Source organism: Colobus angolensis, unplaced genomic scaffold, assembly GCF_000951035.1.
Source record: "Colobus angolensis palliatus isolate OR3802 unplaced genomic scaffold, Cang.pa_1.0 Scaffold9, whole genome shotgun sequence".
Lineage (NCBI taxonomy): Eukaryota > Metazoa > Chordata > Mammalia > Primates > Cercopithecidae > Colobus > Colobus angolensis.
Window position 1 is genome coordinate 9,942,929 of NW_012122931.1, and position 19,825 is coordinate 9,962,753.

At 49.8% G+C, this 19,825-nt stretch overlaps 1 protein-coding gene across 1 annotated transcript; it reads right to left on the minus strand.

The window, feature by feature from the left end:
- Positions 1-1,622: 1,622 nt before the first annotated feature.
- Positions 1,623-19,088, minus strand: LOC105504175 (biogenesis of lysosome-related organelles complex 1 subunit 4-like). The gene is made up of 2 exons (XM_011931462.1): positions 18,806-19,088; positions 1,623-2,795 (listed from the first exon to the last, which is right to left on the minus strand). The coding sequence occupies exons 1-2, from the start codon at positions 19,086-19,088 to the stop codon at positions 2,110-2,112; spliced, it is 969 nt and encodes a 322-aa protein (XP_011786852.1). The 3' UTR covers positions 1,623-2,109.
- Between the last annotated feature and the right edge of the window lie 737 nt (positions 19,089-19,825).

Genomic DNA, 19,825 nt, shown 5'->3' on the forward strand with positions numbered 1-19,825 from the left:
AATCTGCCAGTGTATTGGTCTGTTCTCACGCTGCTATAAAGAACTGCCCGAGACTGGGCAATTTACGAAGGAAAAAGGTTTAATTGACTCACAGTTCCACGTTGCTGGGGAGGCCTCAGGAAACTTGCAATCACGGTAGAAGGCGAAGGAGAACCAGGTCCCTTCTTCACAGGGTGGCAGGATGGAGTGAGTGAAAGCAAGGGAGATGCCAGATGTTTCTAAAACCATCAGCTCTCATGAGACTCACTATCACAAGAACAGCATGGGGGAAACCACCCTCATGGTCCAATTACCTCCACCTAGTCCCCCACTTGACACACGGGGATTATGGGAATTAAAATTCAGACGAGATTTGGGTGAGGAAATAGCCAATTACCAGGTAAGTTGCCCCTGTGGGCAACTGGAGCATTATCCCACTAGGGAGCTCTGCATGACAGCATGGAACACTCACGTCAGGGTTACCACGCCTGAGGGGTCAGGTAGTCAGTGTTGTCCGTCTTTGGTTGAAAGCCACACTGGAGTGTGGGCCTTAAGTCTCTGGCACTTCCAGCCTACAGGACACACAGTCACAGAGCTAGTTCCGGTTGCCAGAGAAAGCTCCCAGGCAAAGAGAGACGAAAGCTGGGACCGTGTGTCAGCATGTAAGACTGGATGGACACCGTGGGACGCTGGCAGTTTTCGTGTGGAAATCAATCACTGGCCAGAGAACAGGGCCACTGCAAATGACTTAGATTAATCCAAATGTACCACCCAGTCTCCCCTTAAGCAGGTGCTAAGTTGGGATTCTGTTGCAAAGGAAGGAGACATGATGAGTATCTCTGCTGCCACATTCATATTTATTGAGCACTCACTATAGGCCAAGGACTGTGCCACATGCTCAGATGTTATGTCAGCTGGGATGGAGTTAAACACGACAGGCTTGGGAAAACCTGTGTTGAAGATGCAGATGCTTCCTCAGCATGGCTCCCTGAATGACCTCATGGAAGACCAGCACATACTTGGGTCTATTTGTTTTTGTTTTTGTTTTGAGATGGAGTCTCACTGTGCTGCCCCAGCTGAAATGCAGTGGCATGATCTCAGCTCACTGCAACCTCCACCTCCCGGGTTCAAGTGATTCTCCTGCCTCAGCCTCCTGGGTAGCTGGAATTACAGGTGCCTGCCACCACACCCGGCTAATTTTTGTATTTTTAGTAGAGATGGGGTTTCACCACGTTGGCCAGGCTAGTCTTGAACTCCTGACTTCAAGTGATGGGCCCACCTCGGCCTCCTACAGTGCTGGGATTACAGGCGTGAGCCACCACGTCCGGCCTGCGTCTATTTCTTACCAGAGCTCAATCTACTCTAATACAAGTGCATAGTATTAGATTGACTCATCCGAAATTGCCATCTTGCCATTTTGTAAGTCAAAAATGGTCAAATGTTAGCAATTTCAGATGATTCAACCTAAAACACAAAACCCATTCTTTCTTCTCCGAGGTAGTATTCACCCTGTGGATGGACCACAGCTGATTTAGCCACTCCCCTTTGATGAACCTCTGTGTCCTCTCCAATTTTTGTCCTTACAATTAATGTGGCAATTCACATTCTTGAATATTTATCATTATGAATTTCTTTTTTTAAATAATAACAAGGCTTTAATGGCTCAATTGTCTTATAATTATACAAACATATAAATCTTGAAAAGGTAACGCCGTGTAGTAAAATCCTTAAAAATAACAGTTTTGCCACCGTGCAAAATTCATTCCGTTTGATTCCCCATGTCCTCGCCAAGCAGCTTTCTGATTAGAGCTGGAAGACACAGCCTGGGCGCGGTGTTGACCCTGGAGTCCCAGCTACTGGGGAGGCTGAGGTGGAAGGATCACTTGAGTCCAGGAGTTTCCAGCCAGTCTGGGCAACATAGCAAGACCCCGTCTCTTTTTTTGAAATTGGAAGGCATAAAGTCTATACATTCTACACTGAATCATGAATATACTACAGAGAGTGTGCAGAATGTAAATCTTGAAATCCCACACTCCAACATCATGTATGTCCATGAGCAAGATTTGCAATTCACTTCATACTGGAGGTAAGCACCTCAGCTGGGGTCCTCTTGCCGCAGTGGTCAGGCCGTCAGAGCTGAGGCCTTTCACTACAACAAGGGAAGTAGTCTTCGGTCCGAAACAGGACGGGGACTTTGTAGCCGGCTTGCTGTGGCCTCGAGGGAGCAGACTTGCTAAAGAGCGAGGGCACGTTCATCGTGTGCAGGAGCTTCTTGAACGCCCTGGAGAAGGCGCCCAGCTCGGCCTCAGCCTTGGTGACCTGCTCCTCCATCCTGGCCACGCGGCCGCCCACCATCCTCACGAAGGCCTCCAGCCGGTGGATCCTGCTGTAGATGTGCCGCATCTCGGCGGCCTTCGCGTGGAAGCGCGGCACGCCCTGGCTGACGACTTGGGACGAGTCGCCGCGAAGCACGTCCGGCATGTCCACGAACTCGTCCACTCTGGTGAGCAGGTCCTCCAGGCTCGCGTCCAGGGCTTCGACCTCGGGCCGCCCCTCGGCCCCGGCCAGCAGGCAGGCAGCGTAGCCCGCAGCGGCGCGGCGAAGCAGCGGCAGGTCGTGGCCCGGCGCACCGTCCTCCGCGTCCTGGTCCTCCCACGGCCCCGAGGCGCTGCTGCGGCTCTGGGAGACAGTGCCACTGTCCCCGCTCCAGGCGGCCCCCTGAGGCTCGGCCTCTTCCGCCAGCCCCGCGGGCGGCGCTCCGCTATCTGAGGAGCTGCCCTCTATAGCCCGCGACCGCCAAATTTCTATGAGTGCGACTGTCAGATCCCACACATGGGGTTGCTGAATCGGTGCTGCATGTTCAATATTTTGGTCCGGGTGTGGTGGCTCACACCTGAAATCGCAACACTTTGGGAGGCCAAGGTGAGAGGATCGCTTTAGCCCAGGAGTTCAAGACCAACCTGGGCAGCATAGGGAGACCCTGCCTCTACCCAAAAAAAGAACAAAAAAAATTAATTAGCCAGGCATGGTAGCGCACACCTATAGTCCCAGCTACTCAGGAGGCTGAGGTGGGAGAATCACTTGAACTCAGGAGGTCAAGGCTGCAGCGAGCTGTGATCAAGGCACTGCACTCCAGCCTGGGTGACAGAGCAAGGCCCTATCTCAAAAAAAAAAAAAAAAAGATTTTTATATATGCTGCTCAAATTACTCTCATTTTCTTTTTTTTTTTTTTTTTTTTTTTTTTTTTTTTTTTTTTTTTGAGACAGAGTTTCGCTCTTGTTGCCAAGGCTGGAATGCAATGGCGCCATCTCGGCTCTCGGAGACCTCCACCTCCCGGGTTCAAGCGATTCTCCTGCATCCGCCTCCTGAGTAGCTGTGATTACAGGCATGCGCCACCACGCCGGCTAACTTTGTATTTTTAGTAAAGACGAGGTTTCCCCATGTTGATCAGTCTGGTCTCATACTCCTGACCTCAGGCAATCCACCCACCTCAGCCTCCCAAAGTGGTGGGATTACAGCCATGAGCCCATGAGCCACTCCGCCCGCCTCTCAAACATTTTCGTAATGATTCTATGTGTATGTGGACTGTGTGTGTGTATTTTTAAAAACACAAATACTGGCCAGGCACGATGGCTCATGCCTGTAATCCCAGCACTTTGGGAGGCCGAGGGGGGCAGATCACAAGGTCAGGAGATTGAGACCATCCTGGCTAACACGGTGAAATCCTGTCTCTACTGAAAATACAAAAAAGATTAGCCTGGTGTGGTGGCAGGTGCCTGCAGTCCCAGCTACTTGGGAGGCTGAGGCAGGAGAACGGTATGAACCCAGGAGGTGGAGCCTGCAGTGAGCCGAGATCGCGCCACTGTGTTCCCGCCTGGGCAACAGAATGAGACTCGGTCTAAAAAAAAAAAAAATTACTGATACAGGGCATACTATGTTCTGGGAACTGCTCTATGTTCTTTACAAATATTTGTTTAACCTTCACAACAACCCTATGAGGTAGGCATTATTGTTATTATCCCCATTTTACAAATGGGGAAACTGAGGCCAAGAGAAGTTAAGTCACTTGTCCAAGATCACACCACTAGTAAGTGGTGGAGCTGGGAGGATTTGAGCCCAGGCATGTTGGCACCATAGTCTGTCTTCATGACCACCATATCCTACTGCTTATGAGGGTGAGGCCTGGGGCCTGGGACACCTGCTCTCTTCTCTTTCAGGAAAAGTAAGAGTATTCGAGGGCCAGGCATGATGACTCATGCCTGTTATCCCAGTACTTTGGGAGACCGAGGCAGGTGAATCACCTGAGGTCAGGAGTTCGAGACCAGCCAACATGGCGAAACCCCATTTCTACTAAAAATACAAAAATTAACCAGGTATGCTGGTGGGTGCCTGTAATCCCAGCTACTTGGGAGGCTGAGGCAAGAGAATCACTTGAACCTGGGAGGTGGAGGTTGCAGTGAGCTGAGATTACGCCACTGCACTCCAGCCTGGAGAACAGAGTAAGACTCTCTCTCAAAAACCAAAAAAAAAAAAAAAAAAAGAATAAAACTTAAAAATAAAAAGGATTCACAGCAGTGGCTGCCATTGTGAGCACAGAGCATGCCTGGGGGTGAGGGCTTAATAAAGGCAGTAAGCAAAGGAATGACTTGCTGGAGCCTTCTCCCTGATTTCCTTTATTCTTACTCAGACTCCTGGCTTCTTTTGTTTATTGGGCCCTGGTATCAGACCCAGCTAAGCATGAGTTCTGGCTTGCCACCAGTAGCCTGTGCCCTTCTCTGAGCCGTTGTTCCTTCATCTGGAAAGTGGAGATAATAACAGGGTTCACATGAGGATGACATGTATGAGAATAAAATAAGTGGAAGCACAATTTCAGTCATTTACTCAAGAATGCCCGAAGCCCTGATTGTGTGCCCTTTACTCTCCTAATCCCATTGTTGGTCATCTTGGCAACTTCCAATCCATTGCCCTTGTAAACGCCACCAACCTCACCACTATGTGAACATCCTTGTGCACTGTTTTTTGTTTTGTTTTGTTTTTTTGCATTCGCCCAATTATTTCTAGGAGTAAATTTCTAGTTATAGAATTGCTGGGTCAAAAGGAGGGGAATTTTTATTTATTTATTTATTTTTATTATTTATTCATTTATTTATTTATTTAGATGGAGTCTTGCTCTATCACCCAGGCTGGAGGGAGGGTAATCTTTTTCTTTTTTTAGATGGAGTTTCACTTTTTTTTGCCCAGGCTGGAGTGCAATGACATGATCTCGATTCACTGCAACCTCCACCTCCCGGGTTCAAGTGATTCTCCTGCCTCAGCCTCCACAGTAGCTGGGATTACAGGCGTGTCCCACCACACCCGGCTAATTTTGTATTTTTAGTAGAGACGGGGTTTCTCCGTGTTGGTCAGGCTGGTCTCGAACTCCCGACCTCAGATGATCCACGTGCCTCGCCCTCCCAATGTGCTGGGATTACAGGTGTGAGCCACCATGTCCAGCCTAAGTGCACATTTTAAAATAACTAAAAGAGTATAATTAGATTGTTTGTAACACAAAGGATAAATGCTTGAGGGGATGTATACCCCATTTACCCTGATGTGATTACTACGCATTGTATGCATCTATCAAAATATCTCATGTACCCTATAAATATTTAATGTATACACTTACAATACACCCACAAAAATTAAAAATAGAAAACAAAAAGGAGCAATTTAAAAAATAAAATGTACTGACTTGATGAAAAATAAAAGACAATTTAAATATTAGCCATGCATGGTGGTATGCACCTATAGTCCCAGAGTTCCAGTTACTTGGGCGGGAGGATTGCTTGAGTCTGGGAGGTTGAGGCTGAGGCTGCAGTGACCTGTGATCACGCCACTGCACTCCAGCTTGAGCAACAGCGGGAGAGCCCATCTCTAAAAAAAAAAAAAAAAGAAAGAAAGAAAGGCCACACGTGCAGCCTCAGGCCTGCTGGCAGGATCTAGGAAGGCAGGGCATGGAGACTTCTCTTTCCTCTCCTGCCATGGATACAAGATGGGGACCTGCTGATGGCCACCATTCTCACTGGCCATTTCCAAACTGGGCTTGTCACATGAAAACTGTTCCCAGGCAGAGTCAAGGAAATCCCTAAATCAGTAATGATCTGGGCTGGGCACGGTGGCTCATGCCTGTAATCCCAGCACTTTGGAAGTCCGAGGCAGGCTGATACTTGAAGTCAGGAGTTAAAGACCAGCACGGCCAGCATGATGAAACCCAGGCTCTAGTAAACACACACAAAAAATTAGCTGGGTGTGATGGTGGGTGCCTGTAGTCCCAGCTACTTCGGAGGCTGGGGCAGGAGAATCCCTTGAACTGAGGAGGCAGAGGTTGCAGTGAGCTGAGATCGAGCCACTGCATTCTAGCCTGGGCGACAGAGCAAGACTCTCTCAAAAAAAAAAAAGAAAAGAAAAAAAAGAATGATCTGGAAGGAGAGCTCGGTCCTGAGAGGCACCCCGCACCTTTCCCTTCTCAGTTCTGTATGGCTGCACTTCCCTCTCCTCTCCAGCCCGCCAGCACACACAGTGTAAGACCCCCACTTAGAGTCCAGCCAGGCCACAGGGACCGTCCCAGGACACTGGGGTGTAAGTGGCAAACTGGGAAGCACAGGGGGGCCCTGTCCAAGGCAAAGAGTCAGGAGAGGCTGCTCTGAGGAGGAGCAGGTAAGGCGGGAGGACAGAGGGGCAGCATGTGGAAGGTCGGGAGGTGAGAGAGGGGCAGTCACATAGAAGAGGCTGGGCCACCTCCCGGCGGCCACAGTGGGGACCATGGAGGATTTAGAGGCACGCCCTGCCGCCTGTGGAGAATGGACCAGAGGGTCTGAACCTGGAGCAGAGTGGACTTGGGACCTAGGTGTCTGCCTATATCTCTTTGTTACACCTGCTGTTCCCACCATGAAGATGAGTCATTTCCTAGTCTGAGCAAGTCCACGCTCCTGCATCGTAAGCATCATCTCTAGCAACCAAAACCCAGGCGAGCTGGTGGAGTGCAGTGTCTCACGCCTGGATAATCCCAGCACTTTGGGAGGCCGAGGCGGGTAGATCATTTGAGGTCAAGAGTTGGAGACCAGCCTGGCCAACATAGCGAAACCCTGTCTCTACTAAAAATACAAAAATTAGCCAGGTAGCAGTAGCATGCGCCTGTAATCCCAGTTACTCTGGATGCTGAGGCAGGAGAATTGCTTGAGCCTGGGAGGCAGAGGTTGCCAGTGAGCCAAGAGTGCTCCACTGCACTCCAATCTGGGTGACAAAGTGAGACTCTGTCTCAAAAAAAACCAAAAACCAGCAAACAAGAAACCCCTGCGCAAGCCCGCAGCCTGAAGTTAGTGCAAAACGAAAGCCTCTCCAGGTCCAGGGTGAGCCTGGGGTCCTTCCTGCACCTGCACAAGCCATGGCTTCTATCCTGGTTCGTTCCGCTGTTGTTACAAAATACCAGAGACTGGGTCATTCCTAAAGAACAGAAATTTATCTTCTCACAGTCCTGAAGCTGGGAAGTCCAAGATCAAGGCGCCAGCAGATTCAGTGTCTGGTGAGGCCTGCTCTCTGCTTCCAAGATGGCGCCTTCTTCACACATCAGAAGGGGTCAAAAAGGACGAATGCTGTGCAGAAAAGAAAGGAGGGCCAGGCAGCCCTCTGAAGCCTCCTTTACAGGGGCATTAATCTCGTCCATAGGGTAGAGCCCTCTTGACTCAATCACTCCCCAAAAAGTTCCACCTCTTAATGCCATCGCCCTGGGGTTGAAGTTCCAACATCTAAACTTTTTATTTATTTATTTATTTTTATTTTTGAGAGGAAGTCTCACTCCAAGACAGGGTTTCGCCAGGTGGGCCAGGCTGGCCTCGAACTCCTGACCTCAGGTGATACACCTGCCTCGGCTTCCCAAAGTGCTGGAATTATAGGCGTGAGCCACAGCGCCTGCCCTACTTTTTATCTTTTTGAGATGGATTGTCGCTCTGTCGCCCAGGCTGGAGTGCAGTGGCATGATCTCAGCTCCGCCTCCCAGGGTCAAACGATTCTCCTGCCTCAGGCTCCCAAGTAGCTGGGATTACAGGCGCCCACCACCATGTCCAGCTAATTTTTTTGTATTTTTAGTAGAGACGCGGTTTCCCTATGTTGGCCAGGCTGGTCTCGAACTCCTGACCTCAGTGATCCACCCACCTCCACCTCCCAAAGTGCTAGGATTACAGGCGTGAGCCACTGCACCCAGCCCCAACATCTAAATTTTACAGGGACACATCTATTGAAACCATGGCACCCTCTGTCTGGCATGCACCTGCCCCACCACAGGGGTCCACCTGTTCCAGCCTCCCCGAGCCACCTGCTGCAGGAAGTCCTCCGCAAGTCACCGGCCAGTAGTGGCCTCACCTGCCCTGCGCTTCTAGCCTGGTCTCTCACTGGGTTTGTCTGAGGCCCTGAACACATTCATCCAGGCATGTCCCAGCTGTTGGGGTTCAGCTAATCTCTACCTCCCTCCTGTGGCCCCAGCCTTTAGCCCAAGGCCCTGCAGAGAATAAGTACAGGCCACAAGTGTGGCAGCAGCAAACCTCCTCTCTGTCTGACTTTTATGTATTCGTCGCGCCCAGCCCAGGGCCTGACACCAAGCAGACATCATCCCGTCCTCCATTCACCTGTCCGTTTGCCAAACACACATTGAGCGCTGCTCTGTTCCAAGCTTGTGCTAATGGCTGGTTGCACCCATGTTGAATAGAATAGACCAACCCCAGCATCTTAGTCAGCTGGGGAGGAGGTACTGGAGGGGCAAAGGCCTGGAAGGCTCCTGACCCAGCCTGCAGAGAGGCGGGAGGGAGATGTGGATGGGGCCAAGCCAACCTGGTGAGGCTGAGAGGCGAGTTTCCCAGAAGGCCTCCCTCTGTGCTTCCTGCATAGGAGGTTTTGAAATTGGAAGGGAAGCAGCGACCGTTGCTCTCTGAAGGTCACAGGAGGCAGCCATGGTGACTGGCAGACCCAGCGGCCTGGGGGCTCCAGCTTGTCCTCGCTGTCCTCCACCCAGCGCTTGGTCTTCTTGACAGCTGGCCTGCTGACCGGCGGTGGTCCCAGGCCCACCCCAGAGGCTCCCCAAAGAACTCACAGAGGCAGCAGCTACACAGAGGTGATATCTCCCAGGGGACCCTCCAGGAGCGTCCCCCACATCCCTTCTGGCAGCCGGACACACCTGGCTTCTCAGATTGCTGGGAGGTATCAGCTCTGACCCCCCCGTGTCCCCTCTGGGCCTTCACCTCCAGCCCCTCCCATAGTCGTGTCAGGCCATCCCCATAATGAATCTGCATCCCATAATACCCGCAGTGGCTTTGCTTCCCTGATTGAACCCTGCGTGAGTCAGTGGTTGCTACTGGTGATGCTTCCAGGGGAAGAGAATCTTAAGGACGGGAATCCAGCATCAGTTCTCCAATCTCAGTGGATTTAGAGGCGTTCAGACCCTGCTGCCAGGGCCAACACTGGGGCTCCATGGCACACAATAGTGGAGTAGTCACATAACCCCTGGATCCCAGGCCCACAGAGGGCTCAGGTGACCAAGTCACTCCTGGCATCAGATGTGTGGGTGGAAATAAAGGGCACAGGGACTGGGGGTTCACTTGGTTGCCTCTAAGTGCACTGGAAAACTAATGAGAAAAAGAGATGAGCTCAGGGCTTTCAATTCCCAGATCAAGGTTTTTGGTCTTTTGTTTTGTTTTTCTTTGTTGTTTTGTGTTTGTTTGTTTGTTTGTTTTGAAAGGGAGTCTTGCTCTGTCACTCAGGCTGGAGTGCAGTGGTGCGATCTCGGCTCACCGCAACCTCCGCCTCCCGGGCTCAAGCAATTCTCCTGTCTCAGCCTCCCGAGTAGCTGGGACTACAGGTACATGCTACCATGCCTGGGCAATTTTTGTATTTTTAGTAGAGATGGGGTTTCACCATGTTGGCCAGGCTGGTCTCGAACTCCTGACCTCAGGTGGTCCACCCACCTCAGCCTCCCAAAGTGCTGGGATTACAGACATAAGCTACTGTGCCCAGCCCCTAGATCAAATTCTGAGTGAAGAGCCAGACATTGCACCTGTGCCTGGAGACCCTTTAGTGCCCCCTCCTGAGGTGGTCCTCCACCTGCCATTGCTTCTAGACCAATAACCAGACTCCAGACCTCACAAGCTTTGGGTGATCAGGTCCCAAGTGGGACCCGTGAGCAGGCATCCTCTGCAGCAGAAGAACTGCAAGATGTGGGCAACTTCTACCAACAGGGGGAAGGGGAAAATCAATGGGAGAGACCCTAGGGGCGTGGCATAGCACGGAGGGCGTATAATGTTTGTTCTGGCCAATTTATGGACATGTAGAGGTGCACTAAGCAGAGAATCTGAGTCACTGAGTTAGCTCAAGCAGCTAGGAGTGGCTCTAATGGTGTGCTTAGTTGGTTCATTGAAACCTGGACCCAAAGGTGGTCTACGATGAGTGAAGCTGAGATGCCAAAACTCCCTTAGTATAGTGTGGAAGAAAGTATTCAAGAGATTAGAGAGATTGGCATGCTGGAGTGGACTTATAATTTAAGACTTGCAGGCTGGGCACAGTGGCTCACGCCTGGAATCCCAGTTCTTAGGGAGGCAGAGATGGGAGGATAGCTTGAGCCCAGGAGTTGGAGGCCTGCCTGGGCAATATAGCGAGACCCTGTTCTCCACAAAAAGGAAAAAAAAAAAAAAAACAAGTGTAAGTCCCCTTAAGACTTAGTCACCGGCCCCCACACTATGTTCTCTGTTTGGGTGGAGGGGCAGGGAGACAGAATCGGTGACCCCAAGAGTAAAGTAAGTGGGCAACCTAATACAATCTTAAATTGTTTTTATTTATTTATTTGTTTATTTAATAGAGACGGGGTCTTGCTGTGTTGCCCAGGCTGGTCTTGAACTCCTGGGCTCAAGTGATCCTCCCACCTCAGCCTCCCAAAGTGCTGGGATTATAGGCATAAGCTACTACATTCGGCCTTACAATCTTGATTTTTATAACCAGAAAAGTTCTAGCTCTGGTAAGTAGAAATCTGTTTTGAAGCAACAAGCTAGAGAATGCTATGAGACCCTCAGCCAATTCCCAGGGGGAGCAGTTGATAGACTCAGAGCCCCTTGAATGAAAGGGGAGGCTGGAGCCCCTTGAGGAAGGACAACCAAGAGTAAATGTTGTAAATCCTAGTTGTCCCCCAAAGCAACCTGAGGCCATTTGCCAGAGTGACTATGCATTGGATAAGGGGAAATAACCAGGTATCTTAGGGATGATTAGATGATGGCTCTGAGCTGACGTTAATTCGAGGAGGCCCAAAAAAGCCACAGTGCTCCAGTCAAAGTGAAGGCTCCTGGAAGTATTCTAGATATTTACTACTGCTTAACAAACCATGGCCATTATGTTAGGCTGTTCTTGCATTGCTATAAAGAAATGCCTGAGATTAGGAAATTTATAAAGAAAAGAGGTTTAAATGGCTTACAGTTCTGCAGGCTATACAGGAAGCATGGCTTCTGATGAGGCCTCAGAAGGCTTTTACTCACAGGTGAGGTGGGAGCTTGCGTGTCACATGATGAAAGCTGAAGCGAGGTGGGGGATGGTGCCACGCACTTACAAAAGACCAGATCTGATGAGAACTCACTATCGCAAGGACGGCACCAAGCCATGAGACGTCCACCCTCATTACCAAAACGCCTTCCACCAGTCCCCACCTTCAGCACTGGGGATTAGAATTCAACATGAGATTAGGGTGGGGACAAAATCCAAGCTCTATCAGCCATTTTCTCTTTTGTTTGTTTGTTTTTTTGTTTGTTTGTTTGAGACTGAGTCTTGGTCTGTCACCCAGGCTGGAATGCAGTGGCGCAATCTCGGCTCACTGCAACCTCCGCCTCCTGGGTTCACACCATTCTCCTGCCTCAGACTCCCAAGTAGCTGGGACTACAGGCGCCCGCCACCATACCTGGCTAATTTTTTGTATTTCCAGTAGAGACAAGGTTTCACTGTGTTAGCTAGGATAGTCCCAACCTCCTGACCTCCTAATCTGCCCACCTTGGCCTCCCAAAGTGCTGGGATTATAGGCATGAGCCACTGTGCCCAGCCAACCATTTTCTTAGGTCTCATTGTCTTGGGGGTCTGGAGTTCAGGAAGGGCTCAGTAGGACATTCTTCTGTTCATGGTAGTGTCAACTTAGATCACTCAGTGGTACTCAGCTGGTGGGGGAGACAGGATGGGCTGCTCTGGAGGGTCCAAGACAGCATCTCTCGCCTATCTGATGCCTTGGCAGGGATGGCCAGAAGACTGGGCTCAGCTGGGACTGTAGACCAGAGTGCTTAGTGTGGTGGTGTCAGGGTAGTCAGACTTCTTACATGGAGACTCAGGGTTCCATGAACAAAGGCTCCATGTATCACCTTGTATGACCTGACCTCAGAAACCATGTAGTGTCACTCCTGTTACACTCTGTTGGTTGAAGTAGTCACAAGCCGACTGAGATTCAAGAAAAGAGGGCATAGATCACACTCCTTTTTTTTCCAGTCTTGCTCTGTCCGCCAAGCTGAAGTACAGTGGCACGATCTCAGCTCACTGCAACCTCCACCTCCTGGGTTCAAGCGATTCTTGTCCCTCAGCCTCCTGAGTAGCTGGGATTACAGGTACTCACCACCATGCCTGGCTAATTTTTGTATTTTTAGTAGAGACAGGGTTTCACCATGTTGGCCAGGCTGATCTCGAACTCTTGACCTGAAGTGATCCACCCACCTCGGCCTCTCAAAGTGCTGGGATTACAGGCGTGAGCCACCATCCAGGCCAAGACCCCACTTCTTGATGTGAGAAATGTCAAAGAGTGTATGGTCCTATTTTAACAATATGGCAGGAGATCCAGTAAATTAGAGAGTTTTATTCAGGTCCAGCTCATGTGAACCCACTGGGCCCATGAACAGGGTTATTTCCCCAGTTCTGGAATGCACAGTTGGGACTATCAGACTCAGCAACTGGCAGTTTCCTGACCTGTGGAGTAAGGTCTGTCATGGTAGGAAAAGCCAGCTGGAAGCCGCCTACCATGATAGTAAACCAGAAGCAAATCACATTCCCTACCTCCCTGAAGGGTGCTGGGTAGGGTAGAGACTGGTGCTATCATCAAGGACTTGAAGGAAGCAGCAGTGGCGATTTCTACCACATCCCTATTTGCTCACCCATTGGGTCTGTACAGAAGACAGATGGATCTTGGAGAGTGGCAGTAGATTATCACAACCTCAATTAGGTGATGATTCCAATTGCAGTTACCATTCCAGATGTGGTTTCTTTGCTAGAGGTAGTCAGCACATCTGGTACCTTTTTGCTGATCAGAAGCTGTTTATTTTCAGTTGGCAGGGCCAGGAATACACCTTCACCATTCCTGCTTCAAGGTTATGTCAATTCTCCAGCCCTCTTTCATAATACAATCACAGTGACCATGATGCCTCTCTTTCACAGAACATCACACTGGTCCACTGAGTCCCCTCTAGGACTCCATTACCCAGAGAGATCAGACGACCACCTGGTGGCAGGTCAGTTACAGTGGACCACTTCGATCATAGAAGCAGCAGCATTTTGTTCTTATTGGCAGAGACCCTTATTCTGAATATGGATTTGCCTTTCTGCCAAACCACCGTGGACTTACAGAATGGCTTCTCTGCCATCACTGTATTCCACACAGCTCTGCTTCTGACCGGAGAACTCATTTTGCAGCAAATTAAGTGTGGCACTGGGCCCATGAAATTCACTGATCTTACCAATCTCACCATATTCCTCATCACCCTGAAGGAGCTAGCTGCATAGAATGGGGTCTGAAGACACATTTTCGGCATCATCTAGGGGTCATACCTTGCAGGGTGGGACAGGATCCTCCAAGATGCAGTATGGGCTCTGATGCAACATCCAGCATGCGGCGCTACTTCTCCCACGGCCAGGACTGAGGATCCAGGTGTCCAAAGACAGGAAGGGAAGCAGCTCTTCCCACTGTGATCCCTGGCCTCCTGCTCACAAAGTATTTCCCATCCCTGCAATGATGAGTTCACAGAGGAGGAATGTTCCCACCAGAGGACACAACAATAGCTCGACTAAACCGGAGCTGAGACGACCATCTGACCACAACGGGTCCTTTATGCCTCTGAAACCACAACAAAACCAGGGGGTGATTAGTCCTCACTGCTGGGGGAAATGGGGTTGCTAAATATCAAGCAGAAGTAAGTGGGCTTATTTGGAATGGAAATTACAACAACCCGATTCAGGCAGGAACACTAAAGGCAGAGACCCTTCAGGAGTGAAGGTTTGGGTCACCCTTCCAAGCAAGAAGCAACAACCTGCTCAGCACCTGATGAGGACAGAGACAACATGGAAGGGGTGGTGCCAAAAGGCCTGACATGAGTCCTGGTCACGTGACCTGTTGCAGAAACAAGAACTGCGGTAATTACTAGTATTTCCTCCTTGAAATTTCCTTCTCTACGAACGTACAGTTGACCCGTGAACAACACAGGGGGTTTGGGGCACCCACCTCCCTCGCAGTCACAGATCTGCATATAATTTCTGGCTCCTTCAAAACTTAACCACTAATAGCTTACTGTTTTGTTTTTGTTTTTGAGACGGAGTCTCGCTCTGTCACCCAGGCTGGAGTGTAGTGGTGAGATCTTAGCTCACTGCAACCTCCACCTCCCGGGTTCGAGCCATTCTCTTGGCTCAGCCTCCTGAGTAGCTAGGACTACAGGGCCCACCACTATGCCCAGCTAATTTTTGTATTTTTAGTAGAGATGGGGTTTCACCATGTTGGCCAGGCTGGCCTCGAACTCCTGGCCTCAGGTGATCCGCCCTCCTCAGCCTCCCAAAGTGCTGGGATTACAGGCGTGAGCCACGGTGCCTGGCCTAACTAATAGCTTACCATTGACTAGAAGTCTTATCGATAATAGGAACTGTTGATTAACACAAATTCTGTATGTTACGTGTGTTCTACACTGTGTTCTTACAATAAAGTAAGCTAGAGGTTGAGCGTGGTGGCTCATGCCTGTAATCCCAGCACTTTGGGAGGCAAGGCAGGAGGATTGCCTGAGGCCAGGAGTTCAAGACCAGCCTGGGCAACATAGTGGGACCCCGTCTCCACAAAAACATTTAAAAATTAGCCAGACATGGTGGCATGCACCTGTGGTCCCAGCTACTTGGGAGGCTGAGGTAGGAGGATCACCTGAGCCTGGGAAGTCGAGGCTGCAGTGAACTGTGATTAGGCCACTGTACTAGGATCTGGGTGACAGAGCAAGACGCTGTCTCAAAAAAACAAAATAAAATAAAACAGTTACCTAGGGAAAAGAAAATGTTATTAAAAGAATCATAAGGAAGAAAAAACACATTTCCTATTCATTCGGTGGAAGTGGATCATCATAAAGTTCTTCGTCCTCATCTTCATGCGGAATAGGCTGCGGAGGAGGAGGAGAGGTTGGTCTTGCTGTCTCAGAGGTGGCAGAGATGGAAGAAAATCCACATATAAGTGATCAGACTCAGATTGTTCACGGGTCCACTGTATTTGCAAGTATAATCAGTTCTTTTTCTCTCTCCCACTCCCTTATTTTATAAGGTCAAATGCATCCATAGCAGTTACTCTTTTTTTTGTTTGCTTGCTTTCCTTTTATGTTTGTTTGTTTATTTTTAAATTTAATGGTACTACTCCTTGCGGAGCGGGGATAACTCGTAGGCAGTGTGCCCAGAGTCAGCTGCTGACAGTTAATGTTGTATCTCCATGTTCACCTAGGATCCCAAGGGGAGTGCAACCTGGCTAGAAGAGGGAGAACCATGGCCAGAGGGAGGAAGGGCCTTTGAAGCCTCTTGCTAGAACACGGGTGCAGGTGCATGGAGGCGGTGGCTCTCCCTCGCCAGCAGCTTCCCTTGGACTACCAGACATTCCCTGCATGGTCAAGGCTGGGTGTGCCTCTCTTCTCATCCACCAATTTCTCATCAGCTTCCTCTGATCCTCCAATTTCTCCTTCCAGTTGTCACTTTGCAGGTACCCCACAATTGTGCCAGGCCTCGCCCTGTAATAAATCCCTGACCTTGAAGCAGGGATTGATCTCTTGGCGACCCTGGATGACACCTGACTGGTGCAAGGGAACCCTCCAGCAAGGGCTTGGAGGTGAGCTTGTGCACAGGTGAGGAGGGAGGAGGGAGCCACCCTAGGAGAGGCTGTGGAGAGGAGGGTCCTGCTCCCCCGGGGCCTGGAAGCCCCTGCCAGTTGCTATCTGCATGAGGGAACCAGCGAGACACAACCCACACTACTAGGGGCTGCCTGGAGCCCACGGTGGACACAGAGCCCTCAGCACCCCGCCCGCCTGCCCTGCGGCTGCCTTACTGTGCAGCCTTGGGCCAGCCTCGGCCATTCTCTGTGTCTGTCTCCCAGTCACACACAAAGGGGGAAGACTTCTTTATAAAAGCTTTTCCGGCCTCTAAACTTGCTGAATCTCTCTCTTTTTTTATTTTAATTTTTGATTCTTGTGGGTACATAGCAGGTGTATATATTTATGGGGTAAATGAGATATTTAATACAGTCATGCAATGCGTAGTAATCACATCAGGGTAAATGGGGTGTCCATCCCCTCAAGCATTTATCCTTTGTGCTACAAACAGTCCAATTATAGTCTTTAGGTATGCTTCTAATGTACAATTAAATTATAATTGACTCAAGTCACCCTGTTGTGCTAGGGTGACTATACTAGTATCAAATACTAGGCCTTATTCATTCATTCTAACTATTTTTTTGACCAATAACCATCCCTACCTCCCTCTGCCTCACCTTTCCACTCCCCTCCTGGCCTCTGGTAGCCATCATCTTACTCTCTATCGCCTTAGGTTCAATTATTTTAATTTTTAGCAGCCACAAATAAATGAGAACATGCAATATTTGTCTTTCTGTGTCTGGCTTATTTTACTTAACATAATGACATCCAGTTCCATCCATGTTGTTGCAAATGACAGGCTCTCACTCTTTTTTTATGGCTGAATAGTACTCCATTGCGTAGGTGCATATTTTCTTTATCTAATCATCTGTTGATGGATGTTTAGATTGATTCCAAATCTTAGCTATTGTAAACATTGCTGCAACAAACACAGGAGCGCAGATATCTCCTCGATATACTGATTTGCTTTCTTTTGGGTATATACCCAGCAGCGGGATTGCTGGATCATACTAAAAATGGATCAAAACTAAAAATAGCCCTTATTTTTAGTTTTCTAAAGAACCTCAAACTGTTCTCCATAGTGGCTGTACTAATTTACAATTCCACCAACAGTGTACAAGCGTTCCCTTTTCTGCACATCTTTGCCAGCATTTGTAATTGCCTGACTTTTTTTTTTTTTTTTTTTTTTAAGATGGAGTTTCACTCGTTTCCCAGGCTGGAGTGCAGTGGCATGATCTCGGCTCACTGCAACCTCCGCCCCTTGGGTTCAAGCAATTCTCCTCCCTCAGCCTCCCAAGTAACTGAGACTACAGGTGCCTGCCACCACACCCAGCTAATTTTTTTGTATTTTTAGTAGAGATGGGGTTTCACTATGTTGGCCATGCTGGTTTTAAACTCCTGACCTCAAGGGATCCGCCCACCTCAGCCTCCCAAAGTGCTGGGATTACAGGCACGAGCGCAGGGCTGGCTCCCGCTGCCTGTGGGGCAGAATCTGTCCCAGGCCTCTCTGCCAGCCGCTGGTGGTTTGCTGGTGATCTTTGCAATCCCAGGCTTCTAGAAGCATCACCCTGACCTCCGCCTTCATCTTCACTTGCTGCTCTCTCTGTGGATGGGTCTCTGTGTCCAAATTTCCTCTCTGTGTAAGGACACCAGTCACCAGTCGTATTGGAACGGGGCTAACTCTAATAACCCCTTTATTCGGAGACAGGACCTTTACAGGTGATTACCACGATAAAGACACTATCTCCAAGTAAAGTCACATTCTGAGGCTCCAGGGATTAGGACTTAAATATATAAATTGGGGTTGGGGAGAGCACCATGACGCAATTCAGCCATAACCAGTGGCTGAGAGCCCGGACTTGCTAACCCAGCTCTGCTCTGAACCCAAATAATTCCTGAATGGTTCTACTGTTCAGTTCACAGGGGGCTGGTCACAACTAACTCCAAAGTCACAAGACCAGGCTGTCTCCTGGAGACGTGCCTGGGTGGAGCGAGCAGGCAGCAGAGGGTCCCTTCCTGAGGGTCTGGTAGGCCAGCAGGGCAGCTGCTGGGAAAGGCAGCCTCCTACTCCATCCAGCTGTCCCCATGCCAGGGACCTGGCACTGTGGGTACCACACGCATTCTCTCATTTGATTTCACAACCACCTGCAATATAGGGATAAACTATTCCCATCTTACAGATGAGGAAACCGAGACTCAGAGGAAGGAATTCCCCTGGCCATGGTGTCACAGCTGATGAGTGACAGAGCCAGAATTCAAAGCCCTGGGCAGGCGTGGTGGCTCATACCTGTAATCCCAGCACTTTGGAAGGCCAAGGTTGGTGGATCACCTGAGGTCAGGAGTTTGAGACCAGCCTGGCCAACATGGTGAAACCCCATCTCTACTAAAAATACAGAAATTACCTGGTGTGGTGGCAGATGCCGGTAATCCCAGCTACTTGGGAGGCTGAGGCAGTAAAATCGCTTGAACCTGGAAGGCGGAGGTTGCAGTGAGCCAAGATCGCACCACTGGACTCCAGCCTGGGTGATGGAGTGAGACTCCGTCTCAAAAAAAAAAGCCTGGCCACCCCCTCCCCAAGCCTGAGATCTTGACCCCTCTCACTGAGCCATAGAAATGTAATATGGGGTCCAGTCTACTGCCTGTAGAGCCTGATTGGTGAGTGAAGCAGCAAGGGAAGAGGAAGTACAGGTCCCATGACTGCAGCCCCAGACACCAGCCCCAGCAGGCCTCCACAGCTGCTACTGGGTAGCAGTCAGGCCAGGACTGGAGCTGCCTCTCTGGCTCCAGGTGGCTGGCTCCTCCCCTCCAAGCCTCAGATCTGCTGCTGTGGAGGGGGGACAATAATTCCCAATGGTTTAGGCTGCTGGCAGCCTCCAACAAGATCCGCCAGGTGCAGATGCAGAAACCCAGGATGGCCATGTGTCCCATAAGGGCAGGGCCTGCACCTGTCTTAACCCCTGCTGGGAGCCTGAGCCTAGCGGAGCCTAACACACTGCAGGCACTCAGTAAAAGCACAACATTGGACTTCTAGCTAACATAAAGATGAATAATTAGGCTGGGTGCAGTGCCTTGCCCCTGTAATCCCAATACTTTGGAAGGCCAAGTGGGAGGATTGCTTCAGCTCAGGAGTTTGAGACCAGCCTAGGCTAGGCAACATGGTGAAACTCTGCCTTTATAGAAAATATAAGAATTAGCCAGGCATGGTGGCACGCACCTGTTGTTCCAACTACTAGGACTGAGGCAGGAGGATTGCTTGAGCCCAGGAAGTTGAGGCTACAGTGAGCCATGATGGTACCAATACACTCCAGCCTGGGCAACAGAGTGAAATCCTGTCTCAAAGAAAAAAACTAGATAATTAGCAAAATCACAACTTTTCAGAGCTGAGGTCACAGGGAAATCAACCAATCTCCAAGGATAGAAGGGACCTGATGGCACAGATGCCAGACACCATACAAACTTAGAAGAAGAATTCAACTGCTATGATTTGAATGTGTCCCCAGAAATTTAATACCCAATGCAACAATGTTGGGAAGTGGAGCCTAATGACAGGACTCTGCCCTCAGGAATAGATGGATTAATGCTATTATCACAGGAGTGGGTTCATCATTGCTGGAGTGGGTTTCTATTTTTTTATTTTTATTTTATTTTATTTTTTT